Source organism: Oncorhynchus nerka, linkage group LG8, assembly GCF_034236695.1.
Source record: "Oncorhynchus nerka isolate Pitt River linkage group LG8, Oner_Uvic_2.0, whole genome shotgun sequence".
Classification (NCBI taxonomy): Eukaryota; Metazoa; Chordata; class Actinopteri; order Salmoniformes; family Salmonidae; genus Oncorhynchus; species Oncorhynchus nerka.
This window is the reverse complement of record NC_088403.1, coordinates 69,529,010-69,556,744: the sequence shown is the minus strand read 5'-3', so window position 1 is coordinate 69,556,744 and position 27,735 is coordinate 69,529,010. Positions and strand designations below refer to the sequence as shown.

At 49.0% G+C, this 27,735-nt stretch overlaps 1 protein-coding gene across 1 annotated transcript in view; it reads left to right on the top strand.

The window, feature by feature from the left end:
• The window catches only part of LOC135572985 (F-box/WD repeat-containing protein 7-like), a 60,180-nt gene extending 35,672 nt beyond the window's left edge, over window positions 1–24,508 (top strand). Inside the window, exons 6-13 of the mRNA XM_065022024.1 lie at window positions 747–870; window positions 8,503–8,639; window positions 9,244–9,357; window positions 11,241–11,422; window positions 16,842–17,067; window positions 19,661–19,871; window positions 22,044–22,215; window positions 23,285–24,508. Coding sequence (XP_064878096.1) covers window positions 747–870; window positions 8,503–8,639; window positions 9,244–9,357; window positions 11,241–11,422; window positions 16,842–17,067; window positions 19,661–19,871; window positions 22,044–22,215; window positions 23,285–23,387 — 1,269 coding nt within the window. The 3' untranslated portion in view covers window positions 23,388–24,508. The remainder of the gene's footprint in view (window positions 1–746; window positions 871–8,502; window positions 8,640–9,243; window positions 9,358–11,240; window positions 11,423–16,841; window positions 17,068–19,660; window positions 19,872–22,043; window positions 22,216–23,284) is intronic.
• Window positions 24,509–27,735: the final 3,227 nt, after the last annotated feature.

Here is a 27,735-nt window from a genome sequence, read left to right as displayed (position 1 = left end):
AGTTGGCCCTGTCTGTCTCCTGTAGTTGGCCCTGTGTGTCTCCTGTAGTTGGCCCTGTGTGTCTCACCTGTAGTTGGCCCTGTGTGTCTCCTGTAGTTGGCCCTGTGTGTCTCCTGTAGCTGGCCCTGTGTGTCCTGATGTTGATATGACTGTGTGTCTCCTGTAGCTGGCCCTGTGTGTCTCCTGTAGTTGGCCCTGTGTGTCTCCTGTAGCTGGCCCTGTGTGTCCTGATGTTGATATAACTGTGTGTCTCCTGTAGTTGGCCCTGTGTGTCTCCTGTAGTTGGCCCTGTGTGTCTCCTGTAGTTGGCCCTGTGTGTCTCCTGTAGTTGGCCCTGTATGTCCTGATGTTGATATGACTGTCTGTCTCCTGTAGTTGGCCCTGTATGTCCTGATGTTGATATGACTGTGTGTCTCCTGTAGTTGGCCCTGTATGTCCTGATGTTGATATGACTGTGTGTCTCCTGTAGCTGGCCCTGTGTGTCTCCTGTAGTTGGCCCTGTGTGTCTCCTGTAGCTGGCCCTGTGTGTCCTGATGTTGATATGACTGTGTGTCTCCTGTAGCTGGCCCTGTGTGTCTCCTGTAGTTGGCCCTGTGTGTCTCCTGTAGCTGGCCCTGTGTGTCCTGATGTTGATATGACTGTGTGTCTCCTGTAGCTGGCCCTGTGTGTCTCCTGTAGTTGGCCCTGTGTGTCTCCTGTAGCTGGCCCTGTGTGTCCTGATGTTGATATGACTGTGTCTCCTGTAGCTGGCCCTGTATGTCCTGACGTTCCTGGAGCCCAGAGATCTGATGCATGCTGCTCAGACCTGTTCCTATTGGAGGATACTGGCTGAGGATAACCTGCTGTGGAGGGAGAAGTGTAGAGAGGAGGGTATGTACCACACACACACACACACACACACACAGAGCGAGGAGGAGGGTACGTACCACACACACACACACACACACACACACAGAGCGAGGAGGAGGGTACGTACCACACACACACACACACACACACACACACACACACACACAGAGCGAGGAGGGTACGTACCACACACACAGAGCGAGGAGGAGGGTACGTACCACACACACACACACACACACACACACACACACACACACACACACAGAGCGAGGAGGAGGGTACGTACCACACACACACACACACACACACACACAGAGCGAGGAGGAGGGTACGTACCACACACACACACACACACACACACACACAGAGCGAGGAGGAGGGTACGTACCACACACACACACACACACACACAGAGCGAGGAGGAGGGTACGTACCACACACACACACACACACACACAGAGCGAGGAGGAGGGTACGTACCACACACACACACACACACACACAGAGCGAGGAGGAGGGTACGTACACACACACACACACACACACACACACACACACAGAGCGAGGAGGAGGGTACGTACCACACACACACACACACAGAGCGAGGAGGGTACGTACCACACACACACACAGAGCGAGGAGGGTACGTACCACACACACACACACACACAGAGCGAGGAGGAGGGTACGTACCACACACACACACAGAGCGAGGAGGAGGGTACAACACACACGGAGGACACACACACACACAGCTGAGGGTACAACACACCGATATGGATTTGTTAGGGCCTTTACCGGTTTCTGGAGGTCAAGGTGGCCGTAACTATTGACGACGTCATGTCCCAGAGACAGCCGTGTTTGAATGCATTGATTTGAACATAAAAGCAACATTCTGGTAATATAATGGTAACGGTTGTATTAGAATGGTAAATCTCTCTTGATAAACTGGGTCCATTTTAAGATGTAGCCTAGGCCACAATACAGGTGAATACATATTCAATAGGATGCATTGAGTTACTGATGTTGTGTTAGCTGATCAGTCTAGGGTGTCTCAGATACGGATCTGTTAGCCTGCCCAGTCTAGGGTGTCTCAGATACGGATCTGTTAGCCTGCCCAGTCTAGGGTGTCTCAGATACGGATCTGTTAGCCTGCCCAGTCTAGGGTGTCTCAGATACGGATCTGTTAGCCTGCCCAGTCTAGGGTGTCTCAGATACGGATCTGTTAGCCTGCCCAGTCTAGGGTGTCTCAGATACGGATCTGTTAGCCTGCCCAGTCTAGGGTGTCTCAGATACGGATCTGTTAGCCTGCCCAGTCTAGGGTGTCTCAGATACGGATCTGTTAGCCTGCCCAGTCTAGGGTGTCTCAGATACGGATCTGTTAGCCTGCCCAGTCTAGGGTGTCTCAGATACGGATCTGTTAGCCTGCCCAGTCTAGGGTGTCTCAGATATCGATCTGTTAGCCTGCCCAGTCTAGGGTGTCTCAGATACGGATCTGTTAGCCTGCCCAGTCTAGGGTGTCTCAGATACGGATCTGTTAGCCTGCCCAGTCTAGGGTGTCTCAGATACGGATCTGTTAGCCTGCCCAGTCTAGGGTGTCTCAGATATCGATCTGTTAGCCTGCCCAGTCTAGGGTGTCTCAGATACGGATCTGTTAGCCTGCCCAGTCTAGGGTGTCTCAGATACGGATCTGTTAGCCTGCCCAGTCTAGGGTGTCTCAGATACGGATCTGTTAGCCTGCCCAGTCTAGGGTGTCTCAGATACGGATCTGTTAGCCTGCCCAGTCTAGGGTGTCTCAGATACGGATCTGTTAGCCTGCCCAGTCTAGGGTGTCTCAGATACGGATCTGTTAGCCTGCCCAGTCTAGGGTGTCTCAGATATCGATCTGTTAGCCTGCCCAGTCTAGGGTGTCTCAGATACGGATCTGTTAGCCTGCCCAGTCTAGGGTGTCTCAGATACGGATCTGTTAGCCTGCCCAGTCTAGGGTGTCTCAGATACGGATCTGTTAGCCTGCCCAGTCTCGGGTGTCTCAGATATCGATCTGTTAGCCTGCCCAATCAGCCCTCTGATGTTGTTTTAGCTGAAATGGGCGGGTTGTAACTCGATCCTGATTGGATAGAGTGAGACCGCTCCCATTCCCATCTCTCTCCATCGCTCATATCATTTTCTGCTGTTTACTGCTACTATGACAACTAGCTCAATGGCGATGACATTCTGCTACCAGGGTAGCCTCGTGGTTAGAGCCGGGGGTGAAAGATTGAATCCCCGAGCTGACAAGGCACAAATCTGTCGTTCTGCCCCTGAACAAGGCAGTTAACCCACTTTTCCCCGGAAGGCCGTCATTGAAATGAGAATTTGTTCTTAACTGATTTGCCTGGTTTAAATAGAGGATAAATAAAGTGCATAATATCTAACAGGAAAACTGTCTGAAGGCCTTCGATCTGACCGTAGTTTGAGAAGCAAGAATGTACACAGACACGTGCACTGAGCACAATCGAGAGCATCCTGGCGGGCTGTATCACCGCCTGGTACGGCTGTATCACCGCCTGGTACGGCAACTGCTCTGCCCTCAACCGCAGTGCACTCCAGAGGGTGGTGCGGTCTGCACAACGCATCACCAGGGGGCAAACTACCTTCCCTTCAGGACACCTACAGCACCCGATGTCACAGGAAGGTCCCCCAGGACACCTACAGCACCCGATGTCACAGGAAGGTCCTCCAGGACACCACCCGATGTCACAGGAAGGTCCTCCAGGACACCACCCGATGTCACAGGAAGGTCCTCCAGGACACCACCCGATGTCACAGGAAGGTCCTCCAGGACACCTACACCACCCGATGTCACAGGAAGGTCCTCCAGGACACCACCCGATGTCACAGGAAGGTCCCCCAGGACACCTACACCACCCGATGTCACAGGAAGGTCCTCCAGGACACCTACAGCACCCGATGTCACAGGAAGGTCCCCCAGGACACCTACAGCACCCGATGTCACAGGAAGGTCCCCCAGGACACCTACAGCACCCGATGTCACAGGAAGGTCCTCCAGGACACCACCCGATGTCACAGGAAGGTCCTCCAGGACACCACCCGATGTCACAGGAAGGTCCTCCAGGACACCACCCGATGTCACAGGAAGGTCCTCCAGGACACCACCCGATGTCACAGGAAGGTCCTCCAGGACACCACCCGATGTCACAGGAAGGTCCTCCAGGACACCTACAGCACCCGATGTCACAGGAAGGTCCCCCAGGACACCTACAGCACCCGATGTCACAGGAAGGTCCCCCAGGACACCTACAGCACCCGATGTCACAGGAAGGTCCTCCAGGACACCTACAGCACCCGATGTCACAGGAAGGTCCCCCAGGACACCTACAGCACCCGATGTCACAGGAAGGTCCTCCAGGACACCACCCGATGTCACAGGAAGGTCCTCCAGGACACCTACAGCACCCGATGTCACAGGAAGGTCCCCCAGGACACCTACAGCACCCGATGTCACAGGAAGGTCCCCCAGGACACCTACAGCACCCGATGTCACAGGAAGGTCCTCCAGGACACCTACAGCACCCGATGTCACAGGAAGGTCCTCCAGGACACCTACACCACCCGATGTCACAGGAAGGTCCTCCAGGACACCTACACCACCCGATGTCACAGGAAGGTCCCCCAGGACACCTACAGCACCCGATGTCACAGGAAGGTCCTCCAGGACACCTACACCACCCGATGTCACAGGAAGGTCCTCCAGGACACCTACACCACCCCAGGCCATCAGATTGTTAAACAGCCATCACTAGCACAGAGAGGCGGATGCCTACCTACAGACTCGATATCATTGGTCACTTTAATAAATGTATGACTAGTCACTTTAATAATGTTTACATGTCCCACATTACTCATCTCATGTATATATATATATATATACATACATACGTACAGTGGGGCAAAAAAGTATTTAGTCAGCCACCAATTGTGCAAGTTCTCCCACTTAAAAAGATGAGAGAGGCCTGTAATTTTCATCATAGGTCCACTTCAACTATGACAGACAAAATGAGAAGAAAAACAATCCAGAAAATCACATTGTAGGATTTTTAATGAATTTATTTGCAAATTATGGTGAACTTACCTGTGTGTCCAGGTTAGAGGTGGTGTTTAACCCTGTGTGTCCAGGTTAGAGGTGGTGTTTAACCCTGTGTGTCCAGGTTAGAGGTGGTGTTTAACCCTGTGTGTCCAGGTTAGAGGTGGTGTTTAACCCTGTGTGTCCAGGTTAGAGGTGGTGTTTAACCCCGTGTGTCCAGGTTAGAGGTGGTGTTTAACCCCGTGTGTCCAGGTTAGAGGTGGTGTTTAACCCTGTGTGTCCAGGTTAGAGGTGGTGTTTAACCCCGTGTGTCCAGGTTAGAGGTGGTGTTTAACCCCGTGTGTCCAGGTTAGAGGTGGTGTTTAACCCTGTGTGTCCAGGTTAGAGGTGGTGTTTAACCCCGTGTGTCCAGGTTAGAGGTGGTGTTTAACCCCGTGTGTCCAGGTTAGAGGTGGTGTTTAACCCTGTGTGTCCAGGTTAGAGGTGGTGTTTAACCCCGTGTGTCCAGGTTAGAGGTGGTGTTTAACCCTGTGTGTCCAGGTTAGAGGTGGTGTTTAACCCCGTGTGTCCAGGTTAGAGGTGGTGTTTAACCCTGTGTGTCCAGGTTAGAGGTGGTGTTTAACCCCGTGTGTCCAGGTTAGAGGTGGTGTTTAACCCTGTGTGTCCAGGTTAGAGGTGGTGTTTAACCCTGTGTGTCCAGGTTAGAGGTGGTGTTTAACCCTGTGTGTCCAGGTTAGAGGTGGTGTTTAACCCTGTGTGTCCAGGTTAGAGGTGGTGTTTAACCCTGTGTGTCCAGGTTAGAGGTGGTGTTTAACCCTGTGTGTCCAGGTTAGAGGTGGTGTTTAACCCTGTGTGTCCAGGTTAGAGGTGGTGTTTAACCCTGTGTGTCCAGGTTAGAGGTGGTGTTTAACCCTGTGTGTCCAGGTTAGAGGTGGTGTTTAACCCTGTGTGTCCAGGTTAGAGGTGGTGTTTAACCCTGTGTGTCCAGGTTAGAGGTGGTGTTTAACCCTGTGTGTCCAGGTTAGAGGTGGTGTTTAACCCTGTGTGTCCAGGTTAGAGGTGGTGTTTAACCCTGTGTGTCCAGGTTAGAGGTGGTGTTTAACCCTGTGTGTCCAGGTTAGAGGTGGTGTTTAACCCTGTGTCTCCAGGTTAGAGGTGGTGTTTAACCCTGTGTGTCCAGGTTAGAGGTGGTGTTTAACCCTGTGTGTCCAGGTTAGAGGTGGTGTTTAACCCTGTGTGTCCAGGTTAGAGGTGGTGTTTAACCCTGTGTGTCCAGGTTAGAGGTGGTGTTTAACCCTGTGTGTCCAGGTTAGAGGTGGTGTTTAACCCTGTGTGTCCAGGTTAGAGGTGGTGTTTAACCCTGTGTGTCCAGGTTAGAGGTGGTGTTTAACCCTGTGTGTCCAGGTTAGAGGTGGTGTTTAACCCTGTGTGTCCAGGTTAGAGGTGGTGTTTAACCCTGTGTCCAGGTTAGAGGTGGTGTTTAACCCTGTGTGTCCAGGTTAGAGGTGGTGTTTAACCCTGTGTGTCCAGGTTAGAGGTGGTGTTTAACCCTGTGTGTCCAGGTTAGAGGTGGTGTTTAACCCTGTGTGTCCAGGTTAGAGGTGGTGTTTAACCCTGTGTGTCCAGGTTAGAGGTGGTGTTTAACCCCGTGTGTCCAGGTTAGAGGTGGTGTTTAACCCCGTGTGTCCAGGTTAGAGGTGGTGTTTAACCCTGTGTGTCCAGGTTAGAGGTGGTGTTTAACCCTGTGTGTCCAGGTTAGAGGTGGTGTTTAACCCTGTGTGTCCAGGTTAGAGGTGGTGTTTAACCCTGTGTGTCCAGGTTAGAGGTGGTGTTTAACCCTGTGTGTCCAGGTTAGAGGTGGTGTTTAACCCTGTGTGTCCAGGTTAGAGGTGGTGTTTAACCCTGTGTGTCCAGGTTAGAGGTGGTGTTTAACCCTGTGTGTCCAGGTTAGAGGTGGTGTTTAACCCTGTGTGTCCAGGTTAGAGGTGGTGTTTAACCCTGTGTGTCCAGGTTAGAGGTGGTGTTTAACCCTGTGTGTCCAGGTTAGAGGTGGTGTTTAACCCTGTGTGTCCAGGTTAGAGGTGGTGTTTAACCCTGTGTGTCCAGGTTAGAGGTGGTGTTTAACCCTGTGTGTCCAGGTTAGAGGTGGTGTTTAACCCTGTGTGTCCAGGTTAGAGGTGGTGTTTAACCCTGTGTGTCCAGGTTAGAGGTGGTGTTTAACCCTGTGTGTGTGTCCAGGTTAGAGGTGGTGTTTAACCCTGTGTGTCCAGGTTAGAGGTGGTGTTTAACCCTGTGTGTCCAGGTTAGAGGTGGTGTTTAACCCCGTGTGTCCAGGTTAGAGGTGGTGTTTAACCCCGTGTGTCCAGGTTAGAGGTGGTGTTTAACCCCGTGTGTCCAGGTTAGAGGTGGTGTTTAACCCTGTGTGTCCAGGTTAGAGGTGGTGTTTAACCCTGTGTCTCCAGGTTAGAGGTGGTGTTTAACCCTGTGTGTCCAGGTTAGAGGTGGTGTTTAACCCTGTGTGTCCAGGTTAGAGGTGGTGTTTAACCCTGTGTGTCCAGGTTAGAGGTGGTGTTTAACCCTGTGTGTCCAGGTTAGAGGTGGTGTTTAACCCTGTGTGTCCAGGTTAGAGGTGGGGTTTAACCCTGTGTGTTGAGAACAAGTTCTCATTTACAACTGCGGCGGCAGGGTAGCCTAGTGGTTAGAGTGTTGGAATAGTAACCGGAAGGTTGCGAGTTCAAATCCCCTAGCTGACAAGGTACAAATCTGTCGTTCTGCCCCTGAACAGGCAGTTAACCCACTGTTCCTAGGCCGTCATTAAAAATAAGAATTTGTTCTTAACGGACTTGCCTGGTTAAATAAAGATAAAATAAAAATGGACTTTACAGTGTCCCAGAACCTTTTTAGAGTTAGTGTTGCAGGAAGCAAATTTCTGCTTGAAAAAGCTAGCCTTGGCTTTTCTAACTGCCTGTGTATAACGGTTTCTAGCTTCCCTGAACAGCTGCATATCACGGGGGCTGTTCGATGCTAATGCAGAACGCCATAGGATGTTTTTGTGTTGGTTAAGGGCAGTCAGGTCTGGGGAGAACCAAGGGCTATATCTGTTCCTGGTTCTAAATTTCTTGAATGGGGCATGTTTATTTAAGATGGTTAAGAAGGCATTTAAAAAAAATATCCAGGCATCCTCTACTGACGGGATGAGATGAATATCCTTCCAGGATACCCCGGCCAGGTCGATTAGAAAGGCCTGCTCGCTGAAGTGTTTCAGGGAGCGTTTTACAGTGATGAGTGGAGGTCGTTTGACCGCTGACCCATTACGGACGCAGGCAATGAGGCAGTGATCGCTGAGATCTTGGTTGAAAACAGCAGAGGTGTATTTAGAGGGCAAGTTGGTTAGGATGATATCTATGAGGGTGCCCATGGTTACGGCTTTGGGGGTTGTACCTGGTAGGTTCATTGATAATTTGTTTGAGATTGGGGGCATCAAGTTTAGATTGTAGGATGGTCGGGGTGTTAAGCATGTTCCAGTTTAGGTATTTAACCCTGTGTTTAATATATTCATGTCTAACCAGGTATTGAAGAGCCCCTGGTTGTGAAGAGAAGAAAGACTCTTAAACCTGGGTTCCTCCACTCGCCCTGGAAGAGTGCCTACGTACAACAACACAGGATAGAGAGCAACTGGAGGACTGGGGATATCACCTCACCTAAGGTATTATATAGAGAGGACTGGGGATATCACCTCACCTAAGGTATTATATAGAGAGGACTGGGGATATCACCTCACCTAAGGTATTATATAGAGAGGACTGGGGATATCACCTCACCTAAGGTATTATATAGAGAGGACTGGGGATATCACCTCACCTAAGGTATTATATAGAGAGGACTGGGGATATCACCTCACCTAAGGTATTATATAGAGAGGACTGGGGATATCACCTCACCTAAGGTATTATATAGAGAGGACTGTATATTCTCACCTGGATTAAAGGCGTGTATAATCTCACCTGGATTAAAGGTGTGTATAATCTCACCTGGATTAAAGGCGTGTATAATCTCACCTGGATTAAAGGCGTGTATAATCTCACCTGGATTAAAGGCGTGTATAATCTCACCTGGATTAAAGGCGTGTATAATCTCACCTGGATTAAAGGCGTGTATAATCTCACCTGGATTAAAGGTGTGTATAATCTCAACTGGATTAAAGGTGTGTATAATCTCATCTGGATTAAAGGCGTGTATATTCTCACCTGGATTAACATCTTCATTCTACCTCTCTCTCATCTCTCGTTCGTCTCTCTCATCTCTCTCAGGTGTTAAAAGGTCATGATGATCATGTGATCACATGTCTCCAGTTCTGTGGTGACCTCATAGTCAGTGGTTCTGACGACAACACTCTCAGAGTCTGGTCTGCCCTCACCGGCAAGGTAAGGCTACGAACTCACACAGATGTTTTAATGTAAAGGAAGTATAACATGGCTGTGTGACTAGGGTAGCGTAATCACCCACATAGTTGATAGTGTAGAGCATCCAACGACAGCATCCTGACCGGTTGCGTCACCGCCTGGTATAGAAACTGCTCGACCTCCAACAGCAAGGCGCTACAGAGGGTAGTGTGTACGGCCCAGTACATCACTGGGGCCAAGCTTCCTGCCATCCAGGACCTCTATACCAGGCGGTGTCAGAGGAAGGCCCTATAGAGGGTAGTGCGTACGGCCCAGTACATCACTGGGGCCAAGCTTCCTGCCATCCAGGACCTCTATACCAGGCGGTGTCAGAGGAAGGCCCTATAGAGGGTAGTGCGTACGGCCCAGTACATCACTGGGGCCAAGCTTCCTGCCATCCAGGACCTCTATACCAGGCGGTGTCAGAGGAAGGCCCTATAGAGGGTAGTGCGTACGGCCCAGTACATCACTGGGGCCAAGCTTCCTGCCATCCAGGACCTCTATACCAGGCGGTGTCAGAGGAAGGCCCTATAGAGGGTAGTGCGTACGGCCCAGTACATCACTGGGGCCAAGCTTCCTGCCATCCAGGACCTCTATACCAGGCGGTGTCAGAGGAAGGCCCTATAGAGGGTAGTGCGTACGGCCCAGTACATCACTGGGGCCAAGCTTCCTGCCATCCAGGACCTCTATACCAGGTGGTGTCAGAGGAAGGCCCTAAATGTTATCAAAGACTCCAGCCACCTTAGTCATAGACTGTTCTCTCTGCTACCGCACGGAAAGCGGTACCGGAGCACCAAGTCTAGGGCCAAGAGGCTCCTTAACGGTTTCTACCCCCAAATGACCACCCGGACTATTTACATGGACCCCCCCCCTCTCTATGCATAGACACTTAACCTATATTATATCTACAGTTATTGTGACTGTTTTCATATCTTTGAATGTGGCAACATTGACCGTGTCCTTCAGTGAAGCATATTGATTCCTCCTGCTCCCACTTCTTAATGCCCATCTGTCTGTCTGTCTGTTCCTAACACCGTGAAGGAGAGAAAGAGAAGGCTTTGAAACTATGCACTGTTAAACATTTATTTCTTTCCTCTCCCCTCTCTCCCCTCTCTCTCCCCTCTCTCTCCCCTCTCCTCCCTCTCCCTCCCTCCTCTCTAACCCCTCCCTCTCCTCCCCCTCCCTCCCTCCCTCCCTCTCTCTCCTCCCTCTCTCTCCTCCCTCCCTCTCTCTCCTCTCTCTCCCTCTCCCTCCCTCCCTCCCTCTCCCTCCCCCACCCTCCCCTCTCTCTCCCTCTCCCCCTCTCTCTCTCCCTCCCCACCCTCCCTCCTCCCCTCCCCTCCCTCTCTCTCCCCCTCCCTCCCTCCCCTCTCCCCTCCCTCTCTCTCTCCCCCTCCCTCTCTCTCCTCTCTCTCCCTCTCCCTCCCTCCCTCCCTCTCTCTCTCTCCCTCCCCACCCTCCCTCTCTCTCTCTCTCCCCACCCTCCCTCCCTCTCTCTCCCCTCCCCACCCTCCCTCCCTCCCTCTCTCTCTCCTCCCTCTCTCTCCCTCTCCCCTCTCTCTCCCTCCCCACCCTCCCTCCCCTCTCCCCTCCCTCCCCACCCTCCCTCCCCTCCCCTCCCTCTCTCTCCCCTCCCCTCTCCCCCCTCCCTCCCTCCCCTCTCCCCCTCCCTCCCTCCCCTCTCCCCTCCCTCTCTCTCCCCTCCCTCTCTTCCCTCCCCACCCTCCCTCCCTCTCTCCTCCTCCCCACCCTCCCTCCCTCTCTCCTCCTCCTCCCCACTCTCTCTCTCTCTCCCCACCCTCTCTCTCTCTCTCCCCCAACCTCTCTCTCCTCCTCCTCCCCACCCTCCCTCTCTCCTCCTCCAGTGTCTGCGTACATTAGTAGGCCATACAGGAGGCGTGTGGTCCAGTCAGATGAGTGGTAACATCGTGATCAGTGGGTCGACAGACAGGACTCTGAAGGTTTGGGACGCAGAGAGCGGAGAGTGTGTTCACACTCTGTACGGACATACCTCTACTGTACGCTGCATTCACCTGCACGACAAACAGTGAGTTAACACACACACACACACCTACACACACACACACACACACCCTGTACGGACATACCTCTACTGTACGCTGCATTCACCTGCACGACAAACAGTGAGTTAACACACACACACACACCTACACACACACACACACACACACACACACACCTACACACACACACACACACACACACACACACAGTCAAGCTCTACACTCATGTACATATGCATACACTCTCTCTATCTCACATGACCAACTCACTTCCATCATGTCTCTGTCTATCATCATTAGGGCTGTCCCCATCTTGATAGATCGAAAGTCGATTGGTTGAATGTGTTTTTTTCCATATATAGACAAAGCCTATGTGTTTGAATTAAATCAACTATATGCATTGAGCTTGTCAAAACAAAATAATTAGCATTTCGGCGTTACACAAACCGCACAATAAAATAGAAAACATTCATTACCTTTCACCATCTTCTTTGTTGGCACTCCTAGATGTCCCATAAACACTATTTGGGTCTTTATTTCGATTAAATCGGTCCATATAAAGCCTAGATATCGTTATATGTAGACTGTGTGATAAACGAAAAAAACATAGTTTCAAAACGTAACGTCATTTTTTTAAATTCAAAAAGTCGACGATAAACTTTCACAAAACACTTCGAAATACGTTTGTAATGCAACTTTAGGTATTAGTAAACGTTAATAAGCGATAAAATTCATCAGGAGGCGATGTAAAGATCATTAGCTGTCCGTCTGGAAAAATGTCCGGCTAGAAACTCAACGAAAATATCCGGTCCTAGACCTGAGGAGATACGGTGCCCTGCATGTGTTTGACCAAGAAAAAACTCGAAGGGAAATGACAAGACTCTAGACACCGTGTGGAAGCTGTAGGTACTGCAACCTCAGTCAATTAATTGTGGTTCACCTTTATCAATGGGTTCAAGTAGCGCATGGATATATTTTCCCATTTTCAGTGATCAGTTTTTCCTGTGCTTTTCGATGTAAATGCCGTTCTGGTAAAGCCACAGCAGTGATTAAAACCAGTTTTATAAACGTCTGAGTGTTTTCTATCCACACAGACTAAGCAAATGCATATACTATATTCCTGGCATGAGTAGCAGGGCGCTGAAATGTTGCGCGATTTTTAACAGAATGTTCAAAAAAGTAGAGGGTCGACTTAAGAGGTTAAGCGCACTATTTGATGAAATAAGATGCAGATGCCTCAAGAGGGAGCCAGAGATCTAGATAACCAGAATAAAAACATCTGACCGTCCTGCTTCTACTGGCTTTCACAGGTTCTGCCTTTAACCTCCTGAAGTTGACGGTAATAAGCTACAGGAGGAGTCTCATGTTGAATGTCAATTTATCTGACCATTTCTACCGATCTGCGTGCCAGTTACGGTTTTCGCACAATTTCGTGAAACGCTTTAATTTAATTTATAATAACATTTACATTTACATTTACATTCAAGTCATTTAGCAGACGCTCTTATCCAGAGCGACTTACAAATTGGTGCTTTCACCTTATGACATCCAGTGGAACAGCCACTTTACAATAGTGCATCTAAGTCTTTTAAGGGGGGTGAGAAGGATTACTTTATCCTATCCTAGGTATTCCTTAAAGAGGTGGGGTTTCAGGTGTCTCCGGAAGGTGGTGATTGACTCCGCTGTCCTGGCGTCGTGAGGGAGTTTGTTCCACCATTGGGGGGCCAGAGCAGGGAACAGTTTTGACTGGGCTGAGCGGGAACTGTACTTCCTCAGTGGTAGGGAGGCGAGCAGGCCAGAGGTGGATGAACGCAGTGCCCTTGTTTGGGTGTAGGGCCTGATCAGAGCCTGGAGGTACTGAGGTGCCGTTCCCCTCACAGCTCCGTAGGCAAGCACCATGGTCTTGTAGCGGATGCGAGCTTCAACTGGAAGCCAGTGGAGAGAGCGGAGGAGCGGGGTGACGTGAGAGAACTTGGGAAGGTTGAACACCAGACGGGCTGCGGCGTTCTGGATGAGTTGTAGGGGTTTAATGGCACAGGCAGGGAGCCCAGCCAACAGCGAGTTGCAGTAATCCAGACGGGAGATGACAAGTGCCTGGATTAGGACCTGCGCCGCTTCCTGTGTGAGGCAGGGTCGTACTCTGCGGATGTTGTAGAGCATGAACCTACAGGAACGGGCCACCGCCTTGATGTTAGTTGAGAACGACAGGGTGTTGTCCAGGATCACGCCAAGGTTCTTAGCACTCTGGGAGGAGGACACGATGGAGTTGTCAACCGTGATGGCGAGATCATGGAACGGGCAGTCCTTCCCCGGGAGGAAGAGCAGCTCCGTCTTGCCGAGGTTCAGCTTGAGGTGGTGATCTGTCATCCACACTGATATGTCTGCCAGACATGCAGAGATGCGATTCGCCACCTGGTCATCAGAGGGGGGAAAGGAGAAGATTAATTGTGTGTCGTCTGCATAGCAATGATAGGAGAGACCATGTGAGGTTATGACAGAGCCAAGTGACTTGGTGTATAGCGAGAATAGGAGAGGGCCTAGAACAGAGCCCTGGGGGACACCAGTGGTGAGAGCGCGTGGTGAGGAGACAGATTCTCGCCACGCCACCTGGTAGGAGCGACCTGTCAGGTAGGACGCAATCCAAGCATGGGCCGCGCCGGAGATGCCCAACTCGGAGAGGGTGGAGAGGAGGATCTGATGGTTATAACGTCTTCCTATCTCAAAATCATTGTCGTGTGATTAATCAAAAATATATTGTCACGAACCGGCTCAAAGCCCGTAACAAAGGGAGACAACGTGGAGATAAGGAGTAGCAAAATATATATTTATTAACTAAAGCAACTAAGGAAAATATACAATGGTGTGTGTAATCAGTAATCAGTAGTATAAGTGAGTGTTTTGCATGCATGAATGAATGTGATAATGCAGGGTGTTGAAAGGTGCCAAAGCAAACAAACAAAAGGCCACCAAGAACCACAACACAATCTACAAAGGTGTCTGCATGGAGAGAGTCTCCTCCATGAATGTGGAAGAGGTCTATTTATCCTGGGAGACACCTGGCCCAGGTGTTTCCCATGTAGCTGACGACCCTCCCAACTCCGCCCACCGGCATCCTAATAAGGAAACAAGAACAAAGACAGAATACGGCAGACAAGAGTGGGAGGGTCGTCACAATATCAAAATCTAAATGATACAAACCTAAAAAGTAACTTCTGTTGCCAACTATGTAAAAATATCCTACATAAAGCCAACAAATAAAAACATTGCAGCCTGCAGGTAGAAAATATACGGATTAAAAATAAATCTCTTATAAATCACATTGGCTACACATGGTCTGTCTGCTACGAACTGGAAACATTGTATCAACTATTAACTGGGTCAGTCTGAAGCTGGTGTTGGTGAACTGAAACATTGTATCAACTATTAACTGGGTCAGTCTGAAGCTGGTGTTAGTGAACTGAAACATTGTATCAACTATTAACTGGGTCAGTCTGAAGCTGGTGTTGGTGAACTGAAACATTGTATCAACTATTAACTGGGTCAGTCTGAAGCTGGTGTTAGTGAACTGAAACATTGTATCAACTATTAACTGGGTCAGTCTGAAGCTGGTGCTACTGAACTGAAACATTGTATCAACGATTAACTGGGTCAGTCTGAAGCTGGTGTTAGTGAACTGAAACATTGTATCAACGATTAATTGGGTCAGTCTGAAGCTGGTGTTAGTGAACTGAAACATTGTATCAACGATTAACTGGGTCAGTCTGAAGCTGGTGCTAGTGAACTGAAACATTGTATCGACTATTAACTGGGTCAGTCTGAAGCTGGTGCTAGTGAACTGAAACATTGTATCAACTATTAACTGGGTCAGTCTGAAGCTGGTGTTGGTGAACTGAAACATTGTATCAACTATTAACTGGGTCAGTCTGAAGCTGGTGCTAGTGAACTGAAACATTGTATCAACTATTAACTGGGTCAGTCTGAAGCTGGTGTTGGTGAACTGAAACATTGTATCAACTATTAACTGGGTCAGTCTGAAGCTGGTGCTACTGAACTGAAACATTGTATCAACTATTAACTGGGTCAGTCTGAAGCTGGTGTTGGTGAACTGAAACATTGTATCAACTATTAACTGGGTCAGTCTGAAGCTGGTGTTGGTGAACTGAAACATTGTATCAACTATTAACTGGGTCAGTCTGAAGCTGGTGCTAGTGAACTGAAACATTGTATCAACTATTAACTGGGTCAGTCTGAAGCTGGTGTTGGTGAACTGAAACATTGTATCAACTATTAACTGGGTCAGTCTGAAGCTGGTGCTACTGAACTGAAACATTGTATCAACTATTAACTGGGTCAGTCTGAAGCTGGTGTTAGTGAACTGAAACATTGTATCAACTATTAACTGGGTCAGTCTGAAGCTGGTGCTACTGAACTGAAACATTGTATCAACGATTAACTGGGTCAGTCTGAAGCTGGTGTTAGTGAACTGAAACATTGTATCAACTATTAACTGGGTCAGTCTGAAGCTGGTGTTGGTGAACTGAAACATTGTATCAACTATTAACTGGGTCAGTCTGAAGCTGGTGCTAGTGAACTGAAACATTGTATCAACTATTAACTGGGTCAGTCTGAAGCTGGTGTTGGTGAACTGAAACATTGTATCAACTATTAACTGGGTCAGTCTGAAGCTGGTGCTACTGAACTGAAACATTGTATCAACTATTAACTGGGTCAGTCTGAAGCTGGTGCTACTGAACTGAAACATTGTATCAACTATTAACTGGGTCAGTCTGAAGCTGGTGCTAGTGAACTGAAACATTGTATCAACTATTAACTGGGTCAGTCTGAAGCTGGTGCTAGTGAACTGAAACATTGTATCAACTATTAACTGGGTCAGTCTGAAGCTGGTGCTAGTGAACTGAAACATTGTATCAACTATTAAATGGGTCAGTCTGAAGCTGGTGCTAGTGAACTGAAACATTGTATCAACTATTAACTGGGTCAGTCTGAAGCTGGTGTTAGTGAACTGAAACATTGTATCAACTATTAACTGGGTCAGTCTGAAGCTGGTGTTAGTGAACTGAAACATTGTATCAACTATTAACTGGGTCAGTCTGAAGCTGGTGTTAGTGAACTGAAACATTGTATTAACGTGGTCTGGTCTGAAGCTGGTGTTAGTGAACTGAAACATTCTCATGAGGTAGTCAACTGGAATCCATTTCAATTAACAGGTGTTCCTTGTTAAAAGTTAATTTGTGGAATTTCTTTCCTTGTTAAGGCATATATATCTATATATTTGTGTATTTATATGTATATATATATATTTGTCACTGCTCGACTAAAACAATCGACCGATCGACTAATCCTCATGACTCTGTCTATGGTTTGTGGATTATATTCTCTCTCCCTCTCCTCCCTCCTCCTCGTCCCTCTGTCTCCCCTCAGGGTTGTGAGCGGTAGCCGTGACGCTACGTTGCGTCTGTGGGACGTAGATTCTGGCGAGTGTCTCCACGTCCTGACGGGTCATGTGGCGGCGGTACGGTGTGTCCAGTATGACGGCCGCAGGGTGGTCAGCGGAGGATATGACTTCATGGTTAAAGTCTGGGACCCGGAGACAGAGACCTGTCTACACACTCTGCAGGGACACACTAACAGAGTCTATTCACTGCAGGTAGGAACACACACACACCCTGAGACAGAGACCTGTCTACACACTCTGCAGGGACACACTAACAGAGTCTATTCACTTCAGGTAGGAACACACACACACCCTGAGACAGAGACCTGTCTACACACTCTGCAGGGACACACTAACAGAGTCTATTCACTTCAGGTAGCAACACACACACACCCTGAGACAGAGACCTGTCTACACACTCTGCAGGGACACACACACACCCTGAGACAGAGACCTGTCTACACACTCTGCAGGGACACACGAACAGAGTCTATTCACTTCAGGTAGGAACACACACACACCCTGAGACAGAGTCTATTCACTTCAGGTAGGAACACACACACACACACACTGAGACAGAGTCTATTCACTTCAGGTAGGAACACACACACACTCACACACCCTGAAACAGAGACCTGTCTACACACTCTGCAGGGACACACTAACAGAGTCTATTCACTTCAGGTAGGAACACACACACACCCTGAGACAGAGTCTATTCACTTCAGGTAGGAACACACACACACTCACACACCCTGAAACAGAGTCTATTCACTTCAGGTAGGAACACACACACACACTCACACACCCTGAAACAGAGTCTATTCACTTCAGGTAGGAACACACACACACTCACACACCCTGAAACAGAGTCTATTCACTTCAGGTAGGAACACACACACACCCTGAAACAGAGTCTATTCACTTCAGGTAGGAACACACACACACTCACACACCCTGAAACAGAGTCTATTCACTTCAGGTAGGAACACACACACACACTCACACACCCTGAAACAGAGTCTATTCACTTCAGGTAGGAACACACACACACCCTGAAACAGAGTCTATTCACTTCAGGTAGGAACACACACACACTCACACACCCTGAAACAGTCTATTCACTTCAGGTAGGAACACACACACACACTGAAACAGAGTCTATTCACTTCGGGTAGGAACACACACACACCCTGAGACAGAGTCTATTCACTTCGGGTAGGAACACACACACACACACACACACACACACACACACCCTGAGACAGAGTCTATTCACTTCAGGTAGGAACACACACACTCACACACCCTGAGACAGAGACCTGTCTACACACTCTGCAGGGACACACTAACAGAGTCTATTCACTACAGGTAGGAACACACACACACACACACACACCCTGAGACAGAGTCTATTCACTACAGGTAGGAACACACACACACACCCATACAGGTAGTGGATGGAACCGATCTGTTTTGCGTTCTGAAACAGAACCCCATTCCAGTGTTCCGACCAGCATTGTCAACTTCTGAACCGGTTCCAACCAAAAACGTTCTGAACTGATTCCGACCAAAAACGTTCTGAACCGGTTCCAACCAAAAACGTTCTGAACCGGTTCCAACCAAAAACGTTCTGAACCGGTTCCAACCAAAAACGTTCTGAACCGGTTCCAACCAAAAACGTTCTGAACCGGTTCCAACCAAAAACGTTCTGAACCGGTTCCAACCAAAAACGTTCTGAACCGGTTCCAACCAAAAACGTTCTGAACCGGTTCATGTCGTTGCTTTTCGTTAATTGTTTTGACTTGTGAAATCAACATTGTTTTCCCATTTAGCCTATTCATTTCCTTCACTGATTAGCGTGGATAGAGCAGCTCGCTTGTTTTCATGAAGTGGGAGAAGGGTTGGGAGATAGACCGCTGCGCCACGCTAAGGCACTGCATCTCCGTGCTAGAGGCGTCACTACAGACACCCTGGTTCGAATCCAGGCTGTATCACAACCGGCCCGTGATTGTGAGTCCGGGTTTGGCTGGGGTAGCCCGTCGTTGTAAATAAGAATCTGTTCTTAACTGACTTGCCTCGTTAAATAAAGTTTAGCACATAAAGAGAGAGAGACATGGAAGGAAGGGCCTTTACTTGAAGCGCTGAACATCATGACGTGAATTGGAACGTGTTTAGGCTATTACTGACATCAAAACTAGATGTTAGGAATATTGTGGGAACAGAAAAGAATCTAATTAACGGGTTCTCTAGATTTGAAAATAAAGGTTCTGTTCCGGAATACTAAAGATCACTGTCGTTCCTGGTTCGGTTTCTGTTCCTCTGAAAATGTCATTGTTTTCCGTTTTTTGGTTCTATTCCTTGAACCAGTTCCACCCCCTGGTTAGAACACATCCACACACTCCTGTCTTCCTGCAGTCTATTTCTTCTTCTGGGTAAATAAGGCCGTCCCTTCTGTAGTTAAAACACACACTGTGTCCATACCATTGTTCTTGTGTTTCACTTCAATGGGAATTTTGATGCTCCTGACATTAACCATTAAGTCCTCATCTCCTCCTCCCCCCTCCTCCTCCCCACCCCCTCCTCCTCTCCTCTCCTCCCCGCCCCCTCCTCTCCTCTCCTCTCCTCCCCGCCCCCTCCTCTCCTCTCCTCCCCACCCCCTTCCTCCTCCTCTCCACTCCTCCCCACCCCCCTCCTCCCCACCCCCTCTCCACTCCTCCCCACCCCCTCCTCCCCACCCCCCCCTCCCTCTCCCTCCCTCTCCTCCTCCTCTCCCCCTCCTCCTCTCCCCCCCCTCCTCCTCCAGTTTGACGGTGCCTACGTGGTCAGTGGATCTCTGGACACCTCCATCAGAGTATGGGACGTAGTGACGGGAGGGTGTGTCCACACGTTGACCGGCCACCAATCACTGACCAGCGGTATGGAACTAAAGAACAACATCCTGGTGTCTGGCAACGCTGACTCTACTGTCAGGGTCTGGGATATACGGACAGGACAGTGTCTCCACACACTACAAGGTGAGGTTATACACTCTACTGTCAGGGTCTGGGATATAAGGACAGGACAGTGTCTCCACACACTACAAGGTGAGGTTATACACACTATATACACAAAAGTTTGTGGACACCACTTCAAATTAGTGGATTTGTCTAGTTCAGCCGTTGCTGACAGGTGTATAAAATCGAGCACACAGCCATGCAATCTCCATAGACAAAACATTAACAGTAGAATGGTCTTACTGAAGAGATCGGTGACTTTCATCGTGTCACAGGATGCCACCTTTCCAACAAGTCAGTTCGTCAAGTTGTGTACCCTATTGTGAAGTGGAAACGTCTAGGAGCAACAACGGCTCAGCAGTGAAGTGGTAGGCCACACCAGCTCACAGAACGGGACCGTCGAGTGCTGAAGCGTGTAAAAATTGTCTTTCCTCAGTTGCAACACTCAGTACCGAGTTCCATACTGACTCTGGAAGCAACGTCAGCACAGTAACTGTTAGTTTCATGAGGAGCTTCATGAAATGGGTTTCCACGGCCGAGCAGCTGCCCACAAGCCTAAGATCACCATGCACAATACCATGCGGGGGCTGGAGTGGTGTGAAGCTCACCACCATTGGACTCTGGAGCAGTGGAAATGTGTTCTATGGGGGGATGAATCACCACCTGGCAGTCCTACGGATGAATCTGGGTTTGGCAGATGCCAGGAGAACGCTATCTGCCCGAATGTATAGTGCCAACTGTAAAGTTTGGTGGATGAATAATGGTCTGGGGCTGTTTTTCATGGTTCGAGCCCCTTAGTTCCAGTGAAGGGAAATCTTAATGCTACAGCATAACAATGACATTCTAGACTATTCTGTCCTTCCAACTTTGTGGCAACAGTTTGGAGAAGTGTTTTTTTTGTGGAAGAACTTGACAGGCCTGCACAGAGCCCTGACCTCAACCCCATCGAACACCTTTGGGATGAATTGGAACACCAACTGCGAGCCTAATCTCCCAACATCAGTGCCCGACCTCACTAATGCTCTTGTGTGTCTGTTGTCTTGATGTGAGGTTCTGAATGGTCTGAGGGGTGTTGTCCGTTTAGTGGTCTGGAGTGTACCTCAGGGGTGTACCTCAGGGGTGCATTGTGTCTTCTATTTAGAGAGGGTGAGAGTCCTCATTAGGACCAGTCAGTAGGAACCACCCAGGTCCTCATTAGGACCAGTCAGTAGGAACCACCCAGGTTCTCCTGAGGACCAGTCAGTAGGAACCACCCAGGTCCTCATTAGGACCAGTCAGTAGGAACCACCACCCAGGTCCTCATTAGGACCCGTCAGTAGGAACCACCCGGGTCCTCATTAGGACCCGTCAGTAGGAACCACCCGGGTCCTCATTAGGACCCGTCAGTAGGAACCACCCGGGTCCTCATTAGGACCCGTCAGTAGGAACCACCCGGGTCCTCATTAGGACCCGTCAGTAGGAACCACCCGGGTCCTCATTAGGACCCGTCAGTAGGAACCACCCGGGTCCTCATTAGGACCAGTCAGTAGGAACCACCCGGGTCCTCATTAGGACCAGTCAGTAGGAACCACCCGGGTCCTCATTAGGACCAGTCAGTAGGAACCACCCGGGTCCTCATTAGGACCAGTCAGTAGGAACCACCGGGTCCTCATTAGGACCAGTCAGTAGGAACCACCCGGGTCCTCATTAGGACCAGTCAGTAGGAACCACCCGGGTCCTCATTAGGACCAGTCAGTAGGAACCACCCGGGTCCTCATTAGGACCAGTCAGTAGGAACCACCCGGGTCCTCATTAGGACCAGTCAGTAGGAACCACCCGGGTCCTCATTAGGACCAGTCAGTAGGAACCACCCGGGTCCTCCTCATTAGGACCAGTCAGTAGGAACCACCCGGGTCCTCATTAGGACCAGTCAGTAGGAACCACCCGGGTCCTCATTAGGACCAGTCAGTAGGAACCACCCGGGTCCTCATTAGGACCAGTCAGTAGGAACCACCCGGGTCCTCATTAGGACCAGTCAGTAGGAACCACCCCCCCAGGGCCCCATCAGTAACCCTCCCCCCCTGCTCTCTCTGTCTCTGTCTCTCTCTCTCTCTGTGCCTGTCTCTCTCTGTCTCTCTGTCTCTCTCTCTCTGTCTCTCTCTCTCTGTCTCTCTCTGTCTCTCTCTGTCCCTCTGTCTCTCTCTCTCTCTCCAGGTCCCCATAAGCACCAGTCAGCAGTGACCTGTCTCCAGTTCTCTCGCTCCCTGGTGGTCTCTTCATCAGATGATGGGACAGTGAAGCTGTGGAGCCTGGCGACGGGGGAGTGGATCAGAGACCTGGTGGCTCTGCAGAGTGGAGGATCAGGGGGAGTGGTGTGGAGGATCAGGTAAATGAAATGAGACCCACAGGGGGAGTGGATCAGAGACCTGGTGGCTCTGCAGAGTGGAGGATCAGGGGGAGTGGTGTGGAGGATCAGGTAAATGACTAGGATACACACACACTAACCCTCCTCTCTCTCTCTCCAGGGGTCTAACATCAGACTGGTAACCCTCCTCTCTCTCCTCTCTCCAGAGCATCTAACACCAGACTAGTAACCCTCCTCTCTTTCTCCAGGGGTCTAACACCAGACTGGTAACCCTCCTCTCTCTCCAGGGCATCTAACACCAGACTGGTAACCCTCCTCTCTCTCCTCTCTCCTCTCTCCAGAGCATCTAACACCAGACTGGTAACCCTCCTCTCTCTCCAGGGTATCTAACACCAGACTGGTAACCCTCCTCTCTTTCTCCAGGGCATCTAACACCAGACTGGTAACCCTCCTCTCTTTCTCCAGGGTATCTAACACCAGACTGGTAACCCTCCTCTCTTTCTCCAGGGCATCTAACACCAGACTGGTAACCCTCCTCTCTTTCTCCAGGGTATCTAACACCAGACTGGTAACCCTCCTCTCTCTCCTCTCTCCAGTGCATCTAACACCAGACTGGTAACCCTCCTCTCTCCTCTCTCCGGGGCATCTAACACCAGACTGGTAACCCTCCTCTCTCCTCTCTCTCCTCTCTCCAGGGCATCTAACACCAGACTGGTAACCCTCCTCTCTCTCCTCTCTCCAGGGCATCTAACACCAGACTGGTAACCCTCCTCTCTCCTCTCTCTCCTCTCTCCGGGGCATCTAACACCAGACTAGTAACCCTCCTCTCTCCTCTCTCTCCTCTCTCCAGGGCATCTAACACCAGACTGGTAACCCTCCTCTCTCTCCTCTCTCCAGGGCATCTAACACCAGACTGGTAACCCTCCTCTTTCCTCTCTCTCCTCTCTCCAGGGCATCTAACACCAGACTGGTAACCCTTCTCTCTCTCCTCTCTCCAGGGCATCTAACACCAGACTGGTAACCCTCCTCTCTCTCCTCTCTCCAGGGCATCTAACACCAGACTGGTAACCCTCCTCTCTCCTCTCTCCAGGGCATCTAACACCAGACTGGTAGCAGCCGTTGGCAGCAGGAACGGAACAGAGGAGACTAAACTCGTGGTGCTGGACTTTGACCTCACTGACACCCACAAGTGATGTCATCAAAGAGGCGACGTGCTTTCATCAGGAGAGGATGTCATTGGATAAGGATTCGAGGTAACCAAAGAGGGACCTAATATCCTCATCGGTGGAAGGAGAACTTGTAATGATGATAAAAGGGGTGAGGAGAAGGTGTCGTTTGACAGAGGACTATGTCAGAATCCTCCTATGGAAGGACTGAGTGCCATTTTAACAGGAGACACCAATATACCACAACCCGGGAGACGACTCAGAACCGTTTCCCATTTCCTCACCACGTCCCCGCGGAACCAAACTCTCATATTTTCCTGGTGACCATTAAACACTGCTGGACACTGGTATGGTGAAGAGACAGTACGAAGACCAACTTTGAATCTTCTGCGACCGGAGGAATCCATGAGAGGTCTCACTAAGGTCATGGGACTTACTGGCCTCCTGACCGACCGTCCGAAGGTCAAATTGAGTGTAGTTACTGTAACTACCCAGACTACTGCAGGATGTATAGTTACTGTAACTACCCAGACTACTGCTGGATGTATAGTTACTGTAACCACCCAGACTACTGCTGGATGTATAGTTACTGTAACCACCCAGACTACTGCAGGATGTATAGTTACTGTAACCACCCAGACTACTGCAGGATGTATAGTTACTGTAACCACCCAGACTACTGCTGGATGTATAGACTGTTACTGTAACCACCCAGACTACTGCTGGATGTATAGACTGTTACTGTAACCACCCAGACTACTGCTGGATGTATAGTTACTGTAACCACCCAGACTACTGCTGGATGTATAGACTGTTACTGTAACCACCCAGACTACTGCTGGATGTATAGTTACTGTAACCACCCAGACTACTGCTGGATGTATAGTTACTGTAACCACCCAGACTACTGCTGGATGTATAGTTACTGTAACTACCCAGACTACTGCTGGATGTATAGTTACTGTAACCACCCAGACTACTGCTGGATGTATAGTTACTGTAACCACCCAGACTACTGCTGGATGTATAGTTACTGTAACCACCCAGACTACTGCTGGATGTGTAGTTACTGTAACCACCCAGACTACTGCTGGATGTATAGTTACTGTAACCACCCAGACTACTGCTGGATGTATAGTTACTGTAACCACCCAGACTACTGCTGGATGTATAGTTACTGTAACCACCCAGACTACTGCTGGATGTATAGTTACTGTAACCACCCAGACTACTGCTGGATGTATAGTTACTGTAACCACCCAGACTACTGCAGGATGTATAGTTACTGTAACCACCCAGACTACTGATGGATGTATAGACTGTTACTGTAACCACCCAGACTACTGCTGGATGTATAGTTACTGTAACCACCCAGACTACTGCTGGATGTATAGTTACTGTAACTACCCAGACTACTGCTGGATGTATAGTTACTGTAACCACCCAGACTACTGCTGGATGTATAGTTACTGTAACCACCCAGACTACTGCTGGATGTATAGTTACTGTAACCACCCAGACTACTGCTGAATGTATAGTTACTGTAACTACCCAGACTACTACTGGATGTATAGTTACTGTAACCACCCAGACTACTGCTGGATGTATAGTTACTGTAACCACCCAGACTACTGCAGGATGTATAGTTACTGTAACCACCCAGACTACTGCTGGATGTATAGACTGTTACTGTAACCACCCAGACTACTGCTGGATGTATAGTTACTGTAACCACCCAGACTACTGCTGGATGTGTAGTTACTGTAACCACCCAGACTACTGCTGGATGTATAGTTACTGTAACCACCCAGACTACTGCTGGATGTATAGTTACTGTAACCACCCAGACTACTGCTGGATGTATAGACTGTTACTGTAACCACCCAGACTACTACTGGATGTATAGTTACTGTAACCACCCAGACTACTACTGGATGTGTAGTTACTGTAACCACCCAGACTACTGCTGGATGTATAGACTGTTACTGTAACCACCCAGACTACTGCTGGATGTATAGACTGTTACTGTAACCACCCAGACTACTGCTGGATGTATAGTTACTATAACCACCCAGACTACTGCTGGATGTATAGTTACTGTAACCACCCAGACTACTGCTGGATGTATAGTTACTGTAACCACCCAGACTACTGCAGGATGTATAGTTACTGTAACCACCCAGACTACTGCTGGATGTATAGTTACTGTAACCACCCAGACTACTGCTGGATGTATAGTTACTGTAACCACCCAGACTACTGCTGGATGTATAGTTACTGTAACCACCCAGACTACTGCTGGATGTATAGTTACTGTAACCACCCAGACTACTGCTGGATGTATAGTTACTGTAACCACCCAGACTACTGCAGGATGTATAGTTACTGTAACCACCCAGACTACTGCTGGATGTATAGTTACTGTAACCACCCAGACTACTGCTGGATGTATAGTTACTGTAACCACCCAGACTACTGCAGGATGTATAGTTACTGTAACCACCCAGACTACTGCTGGATGTATAGTTACTGTAACCACCCAGACTACTGCTGGATGTATAGTTACTGTAACCACCCAGACTACTGCTGGATGTATAGTTACTGTAACCACCCAGACTACTGCTGGATGTATAGTTACTGTAACCACCCAGACTACTGCTGGATGTATAGTTACTGTAACCACCCAGACTACTGCAGGATGTATAGTTACTGTAACCACCCAGACTACTGCTGGATGTATAGTTACTGTAACCACCCAGACTACTGCTGGATGTATAGTTACTGTAACCACCCAGACTACTGCAGGATGTATAGTTACTGTAACCACCCAGACTACTGCAGGATGTATAGTTACTGTAACCACCCAGACTACTGCAGGATGTATAGTTACTGTAACCACCCAGACTACTGCTGGATGTATAGACTGTTACTGTAACCACCCAGACTACTGCTGGATGTATAGTTACTGTAACCACCCAGACTACTGCTGGATGTATAGTTACTGTAACTACCCAGACTACTGCTGGATGTATAGTTACTGTAACCACCCAGACTACTGCTGGATGTATAGTTACTGTAACCACCCAGACTACTGCTGGATGTATAGTTACTGTAACCACCCAGACTACTGCTGAATGTATAGTTACTGTAACTACCCAGACTACTACTGGATGTATAGTTACTGTAACCACCCAGACTACTGCTGGATGTATAGTTACTGTAACCACCCAGACTACTGCAGGATGTATAGACTGTTACTGTAACCACCCAGACTACTGCTGGATGTATAGACTGTTACTGTAACCACCCAGACTACTGCTGGATGTATAGTTACTGTAACCACCCAGACTACTGCTGGATGTGTAGTTACTGTAACCACCCAGACTACTGCTGGATGTATAGTTACTGTAACCACCCAGACTACTGCTGGATGTATAGTTACTGTAACCACCCAGACTACTGCTGGATGTATAGTTACTGTAACCACCCAGACTACTGCTGGATGTATAGACTGTTACTGTAACCACCCAGACTACTACTGGATGTATAGTTACTGTAACCACCCAGACTACTACTGGATGTGTAGTTACTGTAACCACCCAGACTACTGCTGGATGTATAGACTGTTACTGTAACCACCCAGACTACTGCTGGATGTATAGTCTGTTACTGTAACCACCCAGACTACTGCTGGATGTATAGTTACTATAACCACCCAGACTACTGCTGGATGTATAGTTACTGTAACCACCCAGACTACTGCTGGATGTATAGTTACTGTAACAACCCAGACTACTGCAGGATGTATAGTTACTGTAACCACCCAGACTACTGCTGGATGTATAGTTACTGTAACCACCCAGACTACTGCTGGATGTATAGTTACTGTAACCACCCAGACTACTGCTGGATGTATAGTTACTGTAACCACCCAGACTACTGCTGGATGTGTAGTTACTGTAACCACCCAGACTACTGCTGGATGTATAGTTACTGTAACCACCCAGACTACTGCTGGATGTATAGTTACTGTAACCACCCAGACTACTGCTGGATGTATAGACTGTTACTGTAACCACCCAGACTACTGCAGGATGTATAGTTACTGTAACCACCCAGACTATTACTGGATGTGTAGTTACTGTAACCACCCAGACTACTGCTGGATGTATAGACTGTTACTGTAACCACCCAGACTACTGCTGGATGTATAGACTGTTACTGTAACCACCCAGACTACTACTGGATGTATAGACTGTTACTGTAACCACCCAGACTACTGCTGGATGTATAGACTGTTACTGTAACCACCCAGACTACTGCTGGATGTATAGTTACTGTAACCACCCAGACTACTGCTGGATGTATAGACTGT